This window comes from Pyxicephalus adspersus, chromosome 6 (assembly GCF_032062135.1).
Source record: "Pyxicephalus adspersus chromosome 6, UCB_Pads_2.0, whole genome shotgun sequence".
Taxonomy (NCBI): domain Eukaryota; kingdom Metazoa; phylum Chordata; class Amphibia; order Anura; family Pyxicephalidae; genus Pyxicephalus; species Pyxicephalus adspersus.
In genome coordinates this window covers 6,878,129-6,892,023 of record NC_092863.1, presented here as the reverse complement: position 1 = coordinate 6,892,023, position 13,895 = coordinate 6,878,129, and the positions used below count along the sequence as shown (strand labels likewise).

The 13,895-nt window shown below is 40.2% G+C and overlaps 1 protein-coding gene across 2 annotated transcripts; it reads left to right on the top strand.

The window, feature by feature from the left end:
* Nucleotides 1–407: 407 nt before the first annotated feature.
* SOX18 (SRY-box transcription factor 18) lies at nt 408–13,313 on the top strand. 2 transcript variants are annotated; one of them, XR_011921267.1, is made up of 3 exons: nt 408–939; nt 2,315–3,361; nt 5,848–13,313. XR_011921267.1 is itself a non-coding variant. In XM_072414365.1 (2 exons), exons 1-2 carry the CDS (start codon nt 633–635, stop codon nt 3,100–3,102), a joined length of 1,095 nt encoding a protein of 364 aa, XP_072270466.1. In that variant the 5' UTR covers nt 408–632; the 3' UTR covers nt 3,103–5,813. The 2 variants fall into 2 exon arrangements, 1 of the variants encoding a protein (XP_072270466.1); XM_072414365.1 differs by lacking the exon at nt 5,848–13,313 and having other exon boundaries at nt 2,315–5,813.
* The last annotated feature ends 582 nt before the right edge of the window (nt 13,314–13,895 follow it).

The following is a 13,895-nucleotide window of genomic DNA, read 5'->3' as shown; positions in this document are numbered from 1 at the left end:
AGTATTTTTTAGAATTCGAAATATCAGCTTTCAGTACAATAATATCCATTGATCCTGCCATGTGCAGGTACTGGTTATAGGTAGACAATGTTCTTCCCTCTCCAAATATTCCCCTTACCTTGTCACTCTTTTTTGGACTTTCTCAATATAAACTACAAGTGTCTTTGTGGAACATATTACTTAGGCATGTTGCTATATCTTGGATTTTGCATGCAGGACAAAAAGACCACCAGTTAGACATGCCTGCTAGAAGGGGTTAACTAGTTCATCCCAGCATACAAAACCTAGCAGCTCTCTAGTGTATTTCACCGGTACAGCCTCCTCTACCCCCTCCTGGGTTTGGCTCCTCCTAACCTGCAGCTGATTGGTGACAAGTTTCTATATTTGGTCCCTATTATTCCAAGCTACCCAAACAGCTGGATTCTGAATGACAGAGGAGACTGTGATTCCAGGCAACAGAGGCAGGGCAAAGATTGCACAGATAGATAGATAGATAGATAGATAGATAGATAGATAGATAGATAGATAGATAGAGTTTGCAGCAACTCTTTCAAGAGGAGTCCACAGATCATTGCCCTTGGATTTACACATTCTGTGTGCCCACTTTTGCCTACAAGAGGTGCCTAGCTGGAATGCATAGATCTGAGCCAAGTTACTGCACAGAGGAGACTACTCTGGGCCAACGAGGTGCCAGTTCATGGGTACCCCCTCCGCCCGCAGCCCCTGAACCCGGTCCCGCCCCCAGCTCCCCACCAGTTCCGGACAGCCCAGCGCCGAGCCCCTCGTCCGGCTATGGATACAGCCACTTGGAAGACAAGCCAGGTGAACCGCGGATTCGGCGCCCCATGAACGCATTCATGGTCTGGGCCAAAGATGAGCGAAAAAGATTGGCGCAGCAGAACCCAGACCTGCACAATGCCGTACTCAGCAAGATGCTAGGTGAGATGACTGGCAGTCTGACGTACCTTATGGTGCAGGTCAACCGCCTTTGGATCGATAGATTGCCATTTATGAGTTGTGTCTTTGCAGTGGAGGAGGCTTCATTTAATAAAAATATTATTCAGTGTAAAAATTAAAGGGATTCAATGAAAAATTAAACAGGAATGCATTTGTTTTTTGTGTGATTGTATTTAAATCAAAATGTGACATAGAGAGCAACATCACATGTTGTAGTATGTATGGCTCCTCAAATATTCCTACTTTATTTTCTGTGCAGCAACTATAAAGCAACTACCAAAAAAATATATTTCAGTGTTTTCTTAATGCTGAAGAGTTAAACACCAGATGATCCCTTTTTCTATCTCTCTTTGGGACTTTTAGTAAGAGTTCCCCAGTCTGTGCACCTGTTGCACCCATTATAAAGAGATCCCTCCATCCCTGCTTGATTCTATATTTATTTTATATGGTAGAGAAAGCAGAAAAAGAAGCTAGAAGTGCAAAAACTGGGAACTAGAATGGAATAAACAAATATATGAGAAGCCAACCAAAATGCAAATCTAGCACTAAAATATTATATTGTAAGGTTCAGGATATATAGGGGAACTTTTATATAGCACGTGTCAAAATTTTTTTCTAGCAATGATATATTTATTTAGTTAAAGATCATACCTTACAAGATTATGTTTTAGTATAAGCAGAATCATTGGATCCCTAGACCTCTAAGGGGTGTTTAAATTAAAATCTCAGTACTAGAGGTCTCATCATTGGAATCTGTGAGAGATTTAAGATGAAGCAGATTATTTAACTCTTCATCAGCCATCTAAAACATAATTATATGGTATGGGCAGAGAATCCCTTTAATTCAAATAAACAAATGGTCTCCAATAACAAAATGTTTACATCATCACTGTTAAGCAGCAGGGTAAATAAAACTTATATTATAAAAAGTAATATGGAATTCTTTTAACAATGTAAAGAATGAGAGGTGATGCAAAGGACAACGTTGTAAGTTTTGTCACCCGCTGCAAGGTATTTGATGTTACAGGTGTAGTGAGGTCAGTAAAAGATGATTGCTCGTGGGTTGGTATAGGTTACTGCAATTTAGGAAAACTTTAAACATTCAATTTTAGGTTGATAACTTGTTAAAAAAGGTTTGACATTATGTTAATGTGATTCTGACAGCAAACTGTTACTGAAAAATTGGAACTGGAATTTTTTGGGTGTTTGTACTAAAGCTTAGTTGCTTTGCATTAGCGAGTTCATTAATAAATGTACAACACCCATGTGCTGGTCACACCCATGCCATCATCTGTGCATATTTTTAGGTATTTTTTGTTTAGAGGCTGTATGTGATGTTGTGTTGTCTTTCTAACAGGTCAGTCCTGGAAGAATCTTAGTGTCACAGAAAAGCGCCCCTTCGTGGAGGAAGCGGAGCGGCTGCGTGTCCAGCACCTCCAGGACCACCCCAACTACAAGTACCGCCCGCGCAGAAAGAAGCAGGCCAAAAAAATGAAGAGAGCAGAGGCCAGCTCCATTTTGAGAAATGAGGGCTACTCCGGTGGGCACCCACAAACCAGTCTAACCCACTTTCGAGAACTGCAGCCGCTGGCATCCGGTGAACTGGAAACTTATGGGTTGCCCACCCCAGAAATGTCTCCTTTGGATGTTCTGGAGCAGAGTGAACCGGTGTTCTTTCCTCCTCAAATGCGAGAAGATGGTGAGCACATGCCTTTTAGATCATACCAGCCTGGAATCGACTTTGGCCAAGAGAAGGTGCTCAGGGAGCTCTCAATACCATACTCTCACCCGCCCAACCAGATGGGCAACATCCTTAGGACTCCACCGTCCTCTGCTTTCTTTTACACCCCTCAAGGTGGACATCAAGGCTGCACCACGCTCGGTCAACTTTCCCCACCACCTGAAGCCCACCAGTTGGACCCCATGGAGCACCTGAATCCGTCCGAGCTGTGGGGAGATGTTGACCGCAATGAGTTTGACCAGTATTTGAATATGAGCAGGACTCAAGTGGCTGTCCCTGGGTACCACTTGCAGATGTCCAAGCTGGCGTCCGCTAGGACTATGGCCTGTGAAGAGAGCAGTCTGATATCTGCTCTCTCAGATGCAAGTTCCGCCATGTACTATAGCCCCTGTATCACTGGCTAAACAGAGACTGCAGTGTGCCTAAGCAGCTGGTGCCCATGGTGGCAGATGGGTATTAGTGCTGGGCACGTACAGCTCTAACTCAGTGTACTGCTGAGTGCCAGGTGCAGATTATCCCTGTAATACAGGGTTGTGTGGAGGTCTCAGGAGGTCACAGCAAGCATACAGATGTACAAACACATCTCAAATACCATGGCAGCAAATTAAAGGAGCACTCCATCTTCAGGGGATGTGGACATGTCCTTCTCCAAGCATTTGCTAAGTATAACACTTGTCTTATCCTTCTCTGTGCTTTTTAGAAATGTCTTTTTATCACTATTTCTTACAGCCTGCAAAATGACCCTTTTTAAACAAAAGAAAAAAAAGGATGTGGTTCTGGTTTGGCCTAAAACTCAGCAAGGCAGTGTAAAGACATTGCTAAAAAGCACAGGGGGGATTTGGAATTAAATCTAAATTTAGCAAAAGCTAAAGAAGGGTTTGCACAAGTCCTTTAAATGATGCGCTGTGTTTGCACCTTGCAGTAGTCCCAAGCGTCTCTTCAACGAACAACCAGGTTTAACTGGTACAATGTAGGTTAGCATTGCTAACCCTTCCCTCTAAAAATGCTACTTGCCTGATATCCATGCTGGTCTGGTGGCTTTAGATACAGTCATCACTGACTTAGCCAGAATATCAGCATTTTTAGAAGTAGGTCAGCAATGGTGGCCCACATGTTTGTCTCAGTACATATGTAATTTAAGATTATTTCAGAAGCCTAATTCCACTTGTCACTTTAAAAATAGGCCAGTGGGAATTTGAAAAGTTAGGTAGTCAAAAATACAAGTCAGTAAAAACAAAGGCACCTGGAGATAAAAAAAAAAACCTTTTAAATCATTGTAGGATTGTAAAGATTCCAACATTTATTATTTTAATTGGAATTTTGAATTACCCAAATGCTGATATCTTTTATCAAATCATTTAGTATTGCAGCAAAGAAAGCCAAATTTTGTGGGCTGAAACGAATGATACCAGTTACAATACTATCTAAAACTATTGATTTATATCAGTATTGAGGTATGAGACTCCTCACCTAGCAAAACACCCATGCAAGAGGTCTTAAATGTGTCCAGAAGGAAATGATCCCCCAAAACTGACTTGTGTTAGTACTAGTGAAACTTAGCTTTCATTCTGATAATAATACAGCCTCATGTAGCTACTCAGTCCCTAAAAGCTGTGTCTGGCTCTGGTTTTTCTACCAGGACCATGATGGAAATAGACCTGAGGACTATTCCTTGACCCAACAGCCTACGTCCCAAGAACAGCAGGTCCTCTTAACCCCCTGACCGCTGGGATTCTGGGTAACATGTTGCACTGGCCTCTCCTGGTTCCTGAGAGGTTTTACCAGTATTTTATTCAATGTGTTTAACATGTCTGTTTTTCTATGTGTATACCCTGTAAACACTGTCATTTGTCTTTTTTTATGAACGTTTTTTTTATGATGGAAAGAAAATACTTGGAATTAGATAGTAACTATGAGGATCTGACCAGACAATAGTTTATTATAGTCAACAACAGGTCTTCTGCGTGCTAACAGTCAGATATGTCAGCCTGTGCCTATATTATGAGTCTTACATGCAAATTGAAATTTCACATAGCATAGGATACATAACAAATGCAAACAGTAGGAATATTACCTGTGTAGTTTTTGCCACTTACAAGCACATTCCCTATTCTCTTTACCTCTCCGCTATCAACGCCTCCTTTCTCTATGTATTTTGTTTTTGATTTAATTTGTTTTATCCATTATTTTTCTTTCCATAATCAATTTTTTTGATATCATCCCTGTCGCTCATCTCTACTTTTTTTCTCTTTGCCTGTTTCTGTTTTACTTTATTTCAATCTCTCTGTTTTCATTTTTGGTCTCTCTCTTTCTAGCAGATCGGTAACCCCCTACAGTCTCACCCCAATGTCTCTTTCTGATCTCTCGTTTCTTGCCTTTCTCCATGGTATCCCTCTCCATCCCTCATTTTCCACTGCTCATTCTCTCCCCTCTCTTTCCCGATTCTATCTTTCTCCCTTTATGATCTCTAACCCCCAGTCTGTCTCTTCTCACCTTTTTTCTCATATCTTTCTCTCACCTATTACTCCCACTTTTTTCTCCCTTATCTTTCTCTTATGTCCTGTCTTCTCTTTCCATCCCTCCACTACTAAAGAACAAATAATTCACTTCTCTCCCCCAAAGCATCTGTGTGCTTACTATGCTCACACTTTACAAGGTGAAAATAGGTATAATTTTATCCACTTACATGTTTTCTAAGGCAGAAGCTGGCATACTGATGCAAAATACATGAATTTGTTTTGCACAGTCAGTTTACGTAAAGTATAAAGAATGTAAAACCTTCCTTTGTTATTGGTGTTTAGAGGGTTAAGGTTATTAAATAAGCAAGTGTATGGTATAGATCAATTAAGTGAAAGATAACTTTTGGTGGAAAAAGGAAAAGTTGTATTGATAGTCAGGAAGTAGGTGATTTGATGGATAGAAATGGTCGGTGATCACTGACCACTGTAAAAGGTGTGCAAAGTACAGATTGTATAGGCAGATAGACTGTATATGTTCTGTATGACTGGCACATGATATAGGTGCTAAAAAATGTTTCCAAATCAATCACAAGAACTGTAATATGTGTGTACAGCTACTGTCTCATCCTCATAAGAAAATAAACTTTATGAAGGGGTTTAATGCACTTCTGTTGTTCTGTTTCTCTACAGTGTTGGAACATGACTTCTGAGGCTGCTCATCCGCTACTCAGAAATATCAGTGGATTCTCTGACACCAATATTACCACAATGTTCAAGTGTCATTTCATTTCTTTTTTATTTTTTCCTTCTTTTATATATTTTGTTCTTTTTATCTATTCCTCTCACTCTGCTTCTATAAATTTCTCTCTCTTTCTTTCTCTTCTGGCCACAACTCCATCTGTTTCTCTCATATAATTTGCTTTTTTGTTCTCTTTTAAATACTCTGTATTTCTCTGTCTCTTACTTTCTGTTTTCTCCCTGATTTTCTTTGCTTGTCTCCACCTGTTTCTGTATTTCACACTTCAACATGTTCCTCTGATGTTCCATCTCTTTCTTTCTTTTCACTTTCTATAACCCACCCCTCCCTCTTGCTTTCTTTATCACCCCTCTCTCATTTTATACCCTCCCTTCCACCCCCTGACTTTATACGCTCCTTCTCTTTCTACCCCTCTCTCTTCTTCTTTCTATAAACCCCTCTCTTCTCTTCCTATAACATATTTCTATGTCTCTCTCTCTGTAAATTACCCATCTATCTTTCTTTAATCACATTTTTGTTGCTGTATATTTTCCTATATTTCTATATACTCTTTTTCTATTATTTTATTTTTTTCTTTCACCTCTCTTTTTGCCTTCCTTAGGATCAACTAAGGTAAAATACGTACATTGACAAAAACCCTTCAAATGCAAGCTACCTAGTTTTTTCATGTTAAATGAGAGCACTATCACCTGATAACAGGTGGTCCTTTGGACATCCCTGCCAAGTCTTGAAAACCTAATGCCTTCTACTCATCTCCAATGATCAATCTGCTTGAAATAAAAGAACAGTAAAGATATATTATAACATTTGAACAATAGATCTAAATGGTTTGGCCCACAAAAAGACTTGGGATTGGGAAAATCTGGGCACTAGGCCAGTAGTAATTAGATATGTTGGGCTAGTGGCCCCGATGGGACATTCTGCAGTTAGTGATGCATGCTGAAAATTATACAGCTATATGCTCCCTACATATATTTAATTAAAGACTGGCATGGCGAGGGAAGTTTTCCATCAGCAACTTTCTGTGCAGCTCTGGAACATCATGTGGCCAAAGAGATGCAAAAGTAGCTTCATGGGAAGATATATAAAGTATATATTAAATGTCATAATAAACCATGTCCCATTCACAATGCTGATTAAAAAAAATGTGGCACCATGGCACGCTTTGCATGGTACACTTGGCTCATAGAAATCTGTTCCACCATTAAAATGATAACTAGTTGTGTTGCTGACTGCCCAAGCAAAAAGTTTCTAGTCCTGCCCTGGCTAGCCCACAAGCTTCCTTTCGATCCTCTAACACAACCTTTCTTAAGCTATGTACACACGTCCAATGGTTCTCACCCCATTAATCGGCTCAGGGCCGATATCGGACGAGAATCTGGCGTGTGTACAGCGACGGTCGTCCATCGCCCGAATGACCATCCAGGCGGATCCACAGACGATAAGCGATGAACGATCCAAATGCAGGGGAAAGGGGGAGAGCGATCAGCGGGGTGTCGCTCCGTCGATCTCCCCCTCCCCTCTCCATGGAGCAGAACGGTGCTGTATGTACAGCACTCGTTCATGCATTGTGCAGTGTTTAGTCATTGGAAAGGATCGTGAAAGATCCTTTCCAACGACAATAATTGCATGTGTGTAACCAGCTTTAGCCTGAACTCTAGTGTTCCTGAAGATGTTTCATGGGGTTTCTTGAGGAATTAACTATTCCTGACTCTGATAAGTAGGCATACTGACCACCATGTAATAAGCAATCTTCTCGCTGACCATCACACCAATGAACCATGACCTCTTGATAACATGATAATTGGCAAGGGTTCCCTGAGACCTGAAGGATGTTTTATAGGGTTCCTCTGTTGAAAAAGTTTAAAGTATAAAGTTATGTCTACTGAAACATTCACTACAGCCTGAACCTCTACCCCCGAGACTACAACCCCTAGTCAGTCTAATTTACATCATCACTCCCTCTCACGTCTGATTCCTAATTAATAAATATTTCTATTTTCAACCCTGGTGCCGTTTTTCCTAATAACTCCCAAATTTAGCAGCTTGCGGTGCAGTTTTTGGCAAATTCCAAGGGAAAGCACTGCCAAAACTGAATAACATAGCTCCAAATCTACACACTAAGCGTCTCACACGATGAGGCCGGCTTTTGGGAGAATGTCTGAGTTGGCTCAAAAGTGACTCAATAAATGACAAAAAGTCCTACATTTCAATGTGGATAATACAAAACAATCAACATTTAATAACACAAAGAAGCATCAGTGTTTAATTAGAACTAAATATATTTGAATAAAAAAGTTTCGATCTTGACCAAGACAAAGCCGGTCGCAATAGCTGGTCACAGTAACCTATTAAAGTGGGTCTGTCATCAAAATAAGAGGAACATAACTTGCTTTTTTTTATATTTTTTAAAATAATCACTTTCTTGCAAGAGAAAAAAACTGAAAAGTCTGAATTCATTAAGATTAAAGTCTAGGCGGCCTAATCAACATAGTCTCTATGGGTGTTTTAAGACTGCAAAAAGTCTGTTGATTTACCTTGACTGGTCAGCTGGCAATCAAAAAAAGTGGATAGTATGATAGCCCCATTTTGCAACAATGATTAAATTAGTACTAAAGTAGCTATAAGCTTTTTCTTTATGCAACCATCGTTTACATTATTTGAATCAAGTTGCATTTATTTTTACCTTAATATTGAGGGTCTTCTTTACTATGGTGTTATGGCGGAGACCTGCTTTCAACGCCGTCTATGGGCACCAGCAGACATCAGGCAGCTGTTGGGAATACAGATATAAAACCAATCACCACAAAGCATGTCTTAACAAAGAGCTATTTATAAACATGCAAGCATGAAACATGGAACGTGTGAATATGGAAAAGGGGGCTTGATGAATGATAGAAGAACATCCCAGCTTTAATCTCAAAAGGGAAAGCAAGCACCATAGGTTTGTGATATCCAATCTGGGCAGTCAGTTCTCTCCCTAAATTTAGTTAGGCCTAGCATGCCTGTACACATTACCGATATATAATGTTGTCCTGATCATCTATTGTCTGTAGGCAACCAGTAAGTTAGGACTTTTCCTTATTTCTCTCATGGTATACTGGGGAAACTGAGTGCTGAGTTTTATAACCCATGCAACCAATAATAAATCATTTTCTAAAGGAGAACATTGTACACTGCTTACTTAAGTGTGTTTCTGTCAAGCTGACCATCTGTTTCAATAGTTCCTGCATCTATAACTCATAGCTGCCTACCTGACTTTACTTGCTTCCTGCTTGCTCTGGGATCAGCATTTTAGCCAATTAAAGAATATTTAAAGCCAAAACTTTAAGTGCATTTGCAAATGTAAAACATTGATCCTAATTTTTAGATTTACAAATGTGCACATTTTTTCTTTGATCATGAGTGTCAGGGATCACCTTAAAAAAGCTTTGGGATCAGAGTACATAAAAGCATTGAATTATAAGGCCTCCTTACTATAGGTCATTAACCAATCCTATTGACTCTTTAGGGTTAGCAGACAAGGTTAGTTAGTTAGGGCTGGGTAGGCTCAAGTTGGAACAGCCAATGTCAGGCTTCAGGTGACCCCCAAAGCTAATCTGTTCAAATGTGAAGTTAAATAAGAAGAAAATAAGATATATACATCATGTACATTTAATTATTCTAATTGTTGCCTTGGCTTCATTTTGACTGGTTCTCTTTAAAGGTCAGCCAATTACATTTAGGCTTAGGTACTCCCCCAGCTACCTATTGAATACTATAAAGTAATATTTCTCGATATTTCTATTATGGGGGAACCCTTTGAAAAAACTTTCAGGTCTTTGGGAAACCCCTGCTATAATTATTATATCCACAGCGCACAGTATATTAGTGTGGTGACCAGTGGGAAGAATGTCACCCTTACAGATAGTCAAAAAGGTGTCACACTGACTTAAAAGGCACAAACCTTTGGAGGAATCCTTCCATTGAACCCTGAGAAATGCTGCTATAAGGTGTTATTTAAAATACAGCTAAGAGTTTGCTGAGGCTGCATACATTACATCCATGATGGTGTCACCCAGTAGCAAAGCTTTTGGATCTTTGCACAAGGGAGGCTTTTACAGAAAATGCATCAAATGTACATACAATCACTTAGAAGAATTGTTGTTGAAGTGATTAGTGTCTCTCTCTAATGCCTGCAATAATCCTCTCACCCTAAAGCTACGTACACACGTCAGATTTTTATCGCCCGATAATTGGCATCGGCCAATTTTCAGGCGAAAATCTGCCGTGTGTACAGTCGGTGTCGTCCATCGTCCGGACGACCGACCTGCCGGATCCACGGACGATGGACGACAGCCAATCCTAATGAAAGGGAAGGGGAGAGCGCGTAGCAGGGTGCCGCTCCGTCGCTCTCCCCCTCCCCTCTCCATAGAGCATGAATGGTGCTGTATGTACAGCACCGTTCATGCATCGTGCACTCCCTTGTCTTTGGAAAGGATCGTGAAAGATCCTTTCCAACGACAAAAATTGCAAGTGTGTACGCAGCTTTAGTAAATCTATAAAAATTGCCTTCAAGACAACCAACTACTGTCCTTGTCTAAATTGATGTGCCAACTACAGATAAAGTAAAATTGGTACTGGTAGGAGGTCTAGGCTATTGTCAAAATTCATGACACAAGCTCAGAATTCTTTTTTCCAAATTCTATTACTAGGTATTATCCCTCTTCCCTCTCCCTTCTCCCAGTGTTTATACATTTAACTTTCTGCTTTTGATTCATTTTATAACTTGTAATAACTCAAAACAGACCTTCAGCTAATTGGAAGCAAACAGCAAAACACCAAAAAAGAGATGAAAATTCATCTTTAGAGTGAAGACACCCTGGTTCCCCGCCGGCTCCCCACTTCCAACAGGACACACTCACAGTACTATGTCTGCATGCAGGGGATCCCCAGGGGATGGTGTAGGGGGAGGATTGGGCAAATGACATTCACTTTGGCTCCAAACACGATTCACATTATTGTTTTGCAAGAGGTGGAAGCCGCAACATTTTCCTGTACTTAATACATAAGGTTTTTTTTTTCTCCCTGTTTTAGTGACAGTTTAGGACAACGTATTAACCCGCTCAGCTTTGCAGGGGCTGCTTAGATGGTAAGCATATAAAGGCTTGCTGTGTAACAACACTAAAAGAGTTAACTCTTTCAAAAAGCTATAAGAAAAAAATAGCACAGAGGAGATACAGGGCAATTTTTCTGTCCAATACACTTTATATTGTTTTACAGCCATTGTATTGATGCAGAGGATGCAGAATGGATAGGCTCCATTCTCAGTGATGTCACTGGTGACTAGCGAATGGATACGCTACATTCTCAGTGATATCACTGGTGACTAGCGAATGGATACTCTACATTCTCAGTGATGTCACTGGTGACTAGTGAATGGATACGTTACATTCTCAGTGATGTCACTGGTGACTAGTGAATGGATAGGCTGCATTCTCAGTGATGTCACTGGTCTCTAGAGATTTCATAGGCTGCATTGTCAGTGATGTCATTGGTCTCTAGGGAATTGATAGGCTGCATTGTCAGTGATGTCACTTGTCTCCAGTGATTGAATAGGCTGCATTGTCAGTGATGTCACTTGTCTCCAGTGATTTGATAGGCTGCACTGTCAGTGATGTCACTTGTCTCCAGTGATTGGAAAGGCTGCACTCTCAGTGATGTCATTTGTCTCCAGTGATTGGTTAGGCTGCATTGTCAGTGATGTCACTGGTCCTTAGTGAAATAATAGGCTGCACTCTCAGGGATGTCACTTGTCCCCAGTGATTGGATAGGCTGCATTGTCAGTGATGTCACTGGTATCTAGTGAATGGATAGGCTGCATTCTCAGTAATGTCACTGGTCTCTGGTGAATGAGTAGGCTGCATTCTCAGTGATGTCACCGGTCTCTAGTGAATGAATAGGCCTCTACCTCAGCAATGCCATTAGTTTCATTAAAAAAAAAATGGCTTTCCTAATTTGTTGGAGATAGGTGCTCTTACAGTAAAACATTTCTGACACTGCTGCATGGAAATTAATCTTTCATACAGAATTACGAAGTAGGCAGACAAAAATTTAGACAAGGAATAACTGACACATAATTCACCATTGCCCGGGCCTGTTATCACAGAAACACGATTCAAATTTCACTTATCCACCTCGCCTCGGCCATGTCACCTGTTTTCACCCAGTTTCCTTGTGCTTCTTATCACTGTGGCCCCTCTGTTTCCTCTGCCGAGTCCCGGCACAGCTGCCCAGACAAACAGCAAAATTCACCGAGTCAATCTTGGCAGCGAGAATGTATAATGAACGGCAGGGAGGAAGGGTAAAGAGGACCGACTGATAGAAGGCCTAAATCCCAGCAACGGACAGCTGCCAAAAATGGCTGACATGACAGGTTGCGTCACTCCTTCCATTTCTTTTAACTTTCCAAACCTGATAATAGGGGTCGTGAGTGAAAACTGAGACCAAAAAGTGTCTGTGATACACATTGCAACCACTTATCAGCCATTGCTAGAACAGTGACACTTTCTGAAATATTTACTGTTCTTATGCTTAAAGTTGACATATTAGCAACTTTACAGGTTTACATCATAAACACTAACCCTTTAATAAAGAAAAAGCAGTCACTGAGCTCCAGTTCATTGACATTGATTAGGCTGATATTATGATGTTAGTTTACTGCAGGCAGGTGAAACATTTCCCTAGTCATTTGTGAAGCCAAGGCATTATTATTATTATTATTATTATTAATAAACAGGATTTATATAGCGCCAACATAATATGCAGCGCTAAACATTAAATAGGGGTGGCATGCACAGGCAGGTAAGTCAACATTGCAGTACAAGAATGAGATGCTGACGCTGAATGATGCCTGAACAAAGATTGCTTTGACCTTCCTGAGATTAAAGTAGATAAAGGTATTGTCAAAGGACGCACTGAGGTTTTTTTAGTGGTAATAAATACATCAAAATATTACACTTACATATTTCTAAACATAAACATATAATGGATTCTAAATTCATGCTAGATAAACTAACCCATAGCAGCTAGCAGCCAATCAAAATACATCTTGTACTGGTCAGTTGTTTGATTTCTGGTTGGTTTGCTTGGTTTACTGCATCTAAGATTCAACTCTGGCTGCTACATGCTACACAACCTGCCCTAAATGTATAGTAGCCAATCAGAATTCATCTGTGATTTTTGCATATTGACATGACTTACCCTATACATCCCTATAACCGTCTTCCAGCTTTATCTTCTGTCTGCTGCTTTTTGGCACTTTGTAGTAGAATTTCACAAAAGCATCAGCGGAACCAAGTTTTAAAACTTATATTAAATGAAATGCTGTAAAATACAAACAATAAAAACATAACTGCTACTTGCATCGTCTATTTAAAAATCATTTTAAGGTAATGAAATCATGTTATACAGCCAATTAATTTTTTTTTTTTTGTTTGCAATGGGCCAGCAGCTAAAATTCTATAGGAGGGTGAGCTCCAACTTTTGCAAATGTACTGGGGAATTCAAGCCATGGGAATGTCACAAATGTAGATTTTGTTTTCCGCACAAAGGTTAATCAAAGTCAATGTCAAAACCTTTTTTCCAGTTTTAGATAAGAGCGGGAAAAGATTGGAACTCCTACTGGGAATAAACTGCTATCAGGGGCTTAGAAAGATTTAACCGCATTTCCTGTCCTGCCAGTTCAACACTGTCAACCATACAGGAAGTAAGGATAAATCTATGCAATGGAGGACCAGATGGGAGTGCAAAAGTGATAGGGGTTCTAACCCTTCTCTACTCTAAAAAAAAAAAGTTTGGCTGGACATGTATGTCAACTGGAGCACATTAGTGCATAGCGGTTCTATCTGTTCAAGGATCACATGATTTAGGGTAAAAATATGGCAAATTAAGGAGTTGTTTTGTAAAAAAAAAAAGTGAATCCAACATTTCTAAAATGTTC

Bases quoted from the DNA above. Each gene is read 5' to 3' on its own strand.
- SOX18 (XM_072414365.1), top strand. From the start codon at position 633: ATGCATAGATCTGAGCCAAGTTACTGCACAGAGGAGACTACTCTGGGC. The intron at 940-2,314 runs GTGAGATGACTG...TCTTTCTAACAG, and splicing joins CGTACTCAGCAAGATGCTAG to GTCAGTCCTGGAAGAATCTT.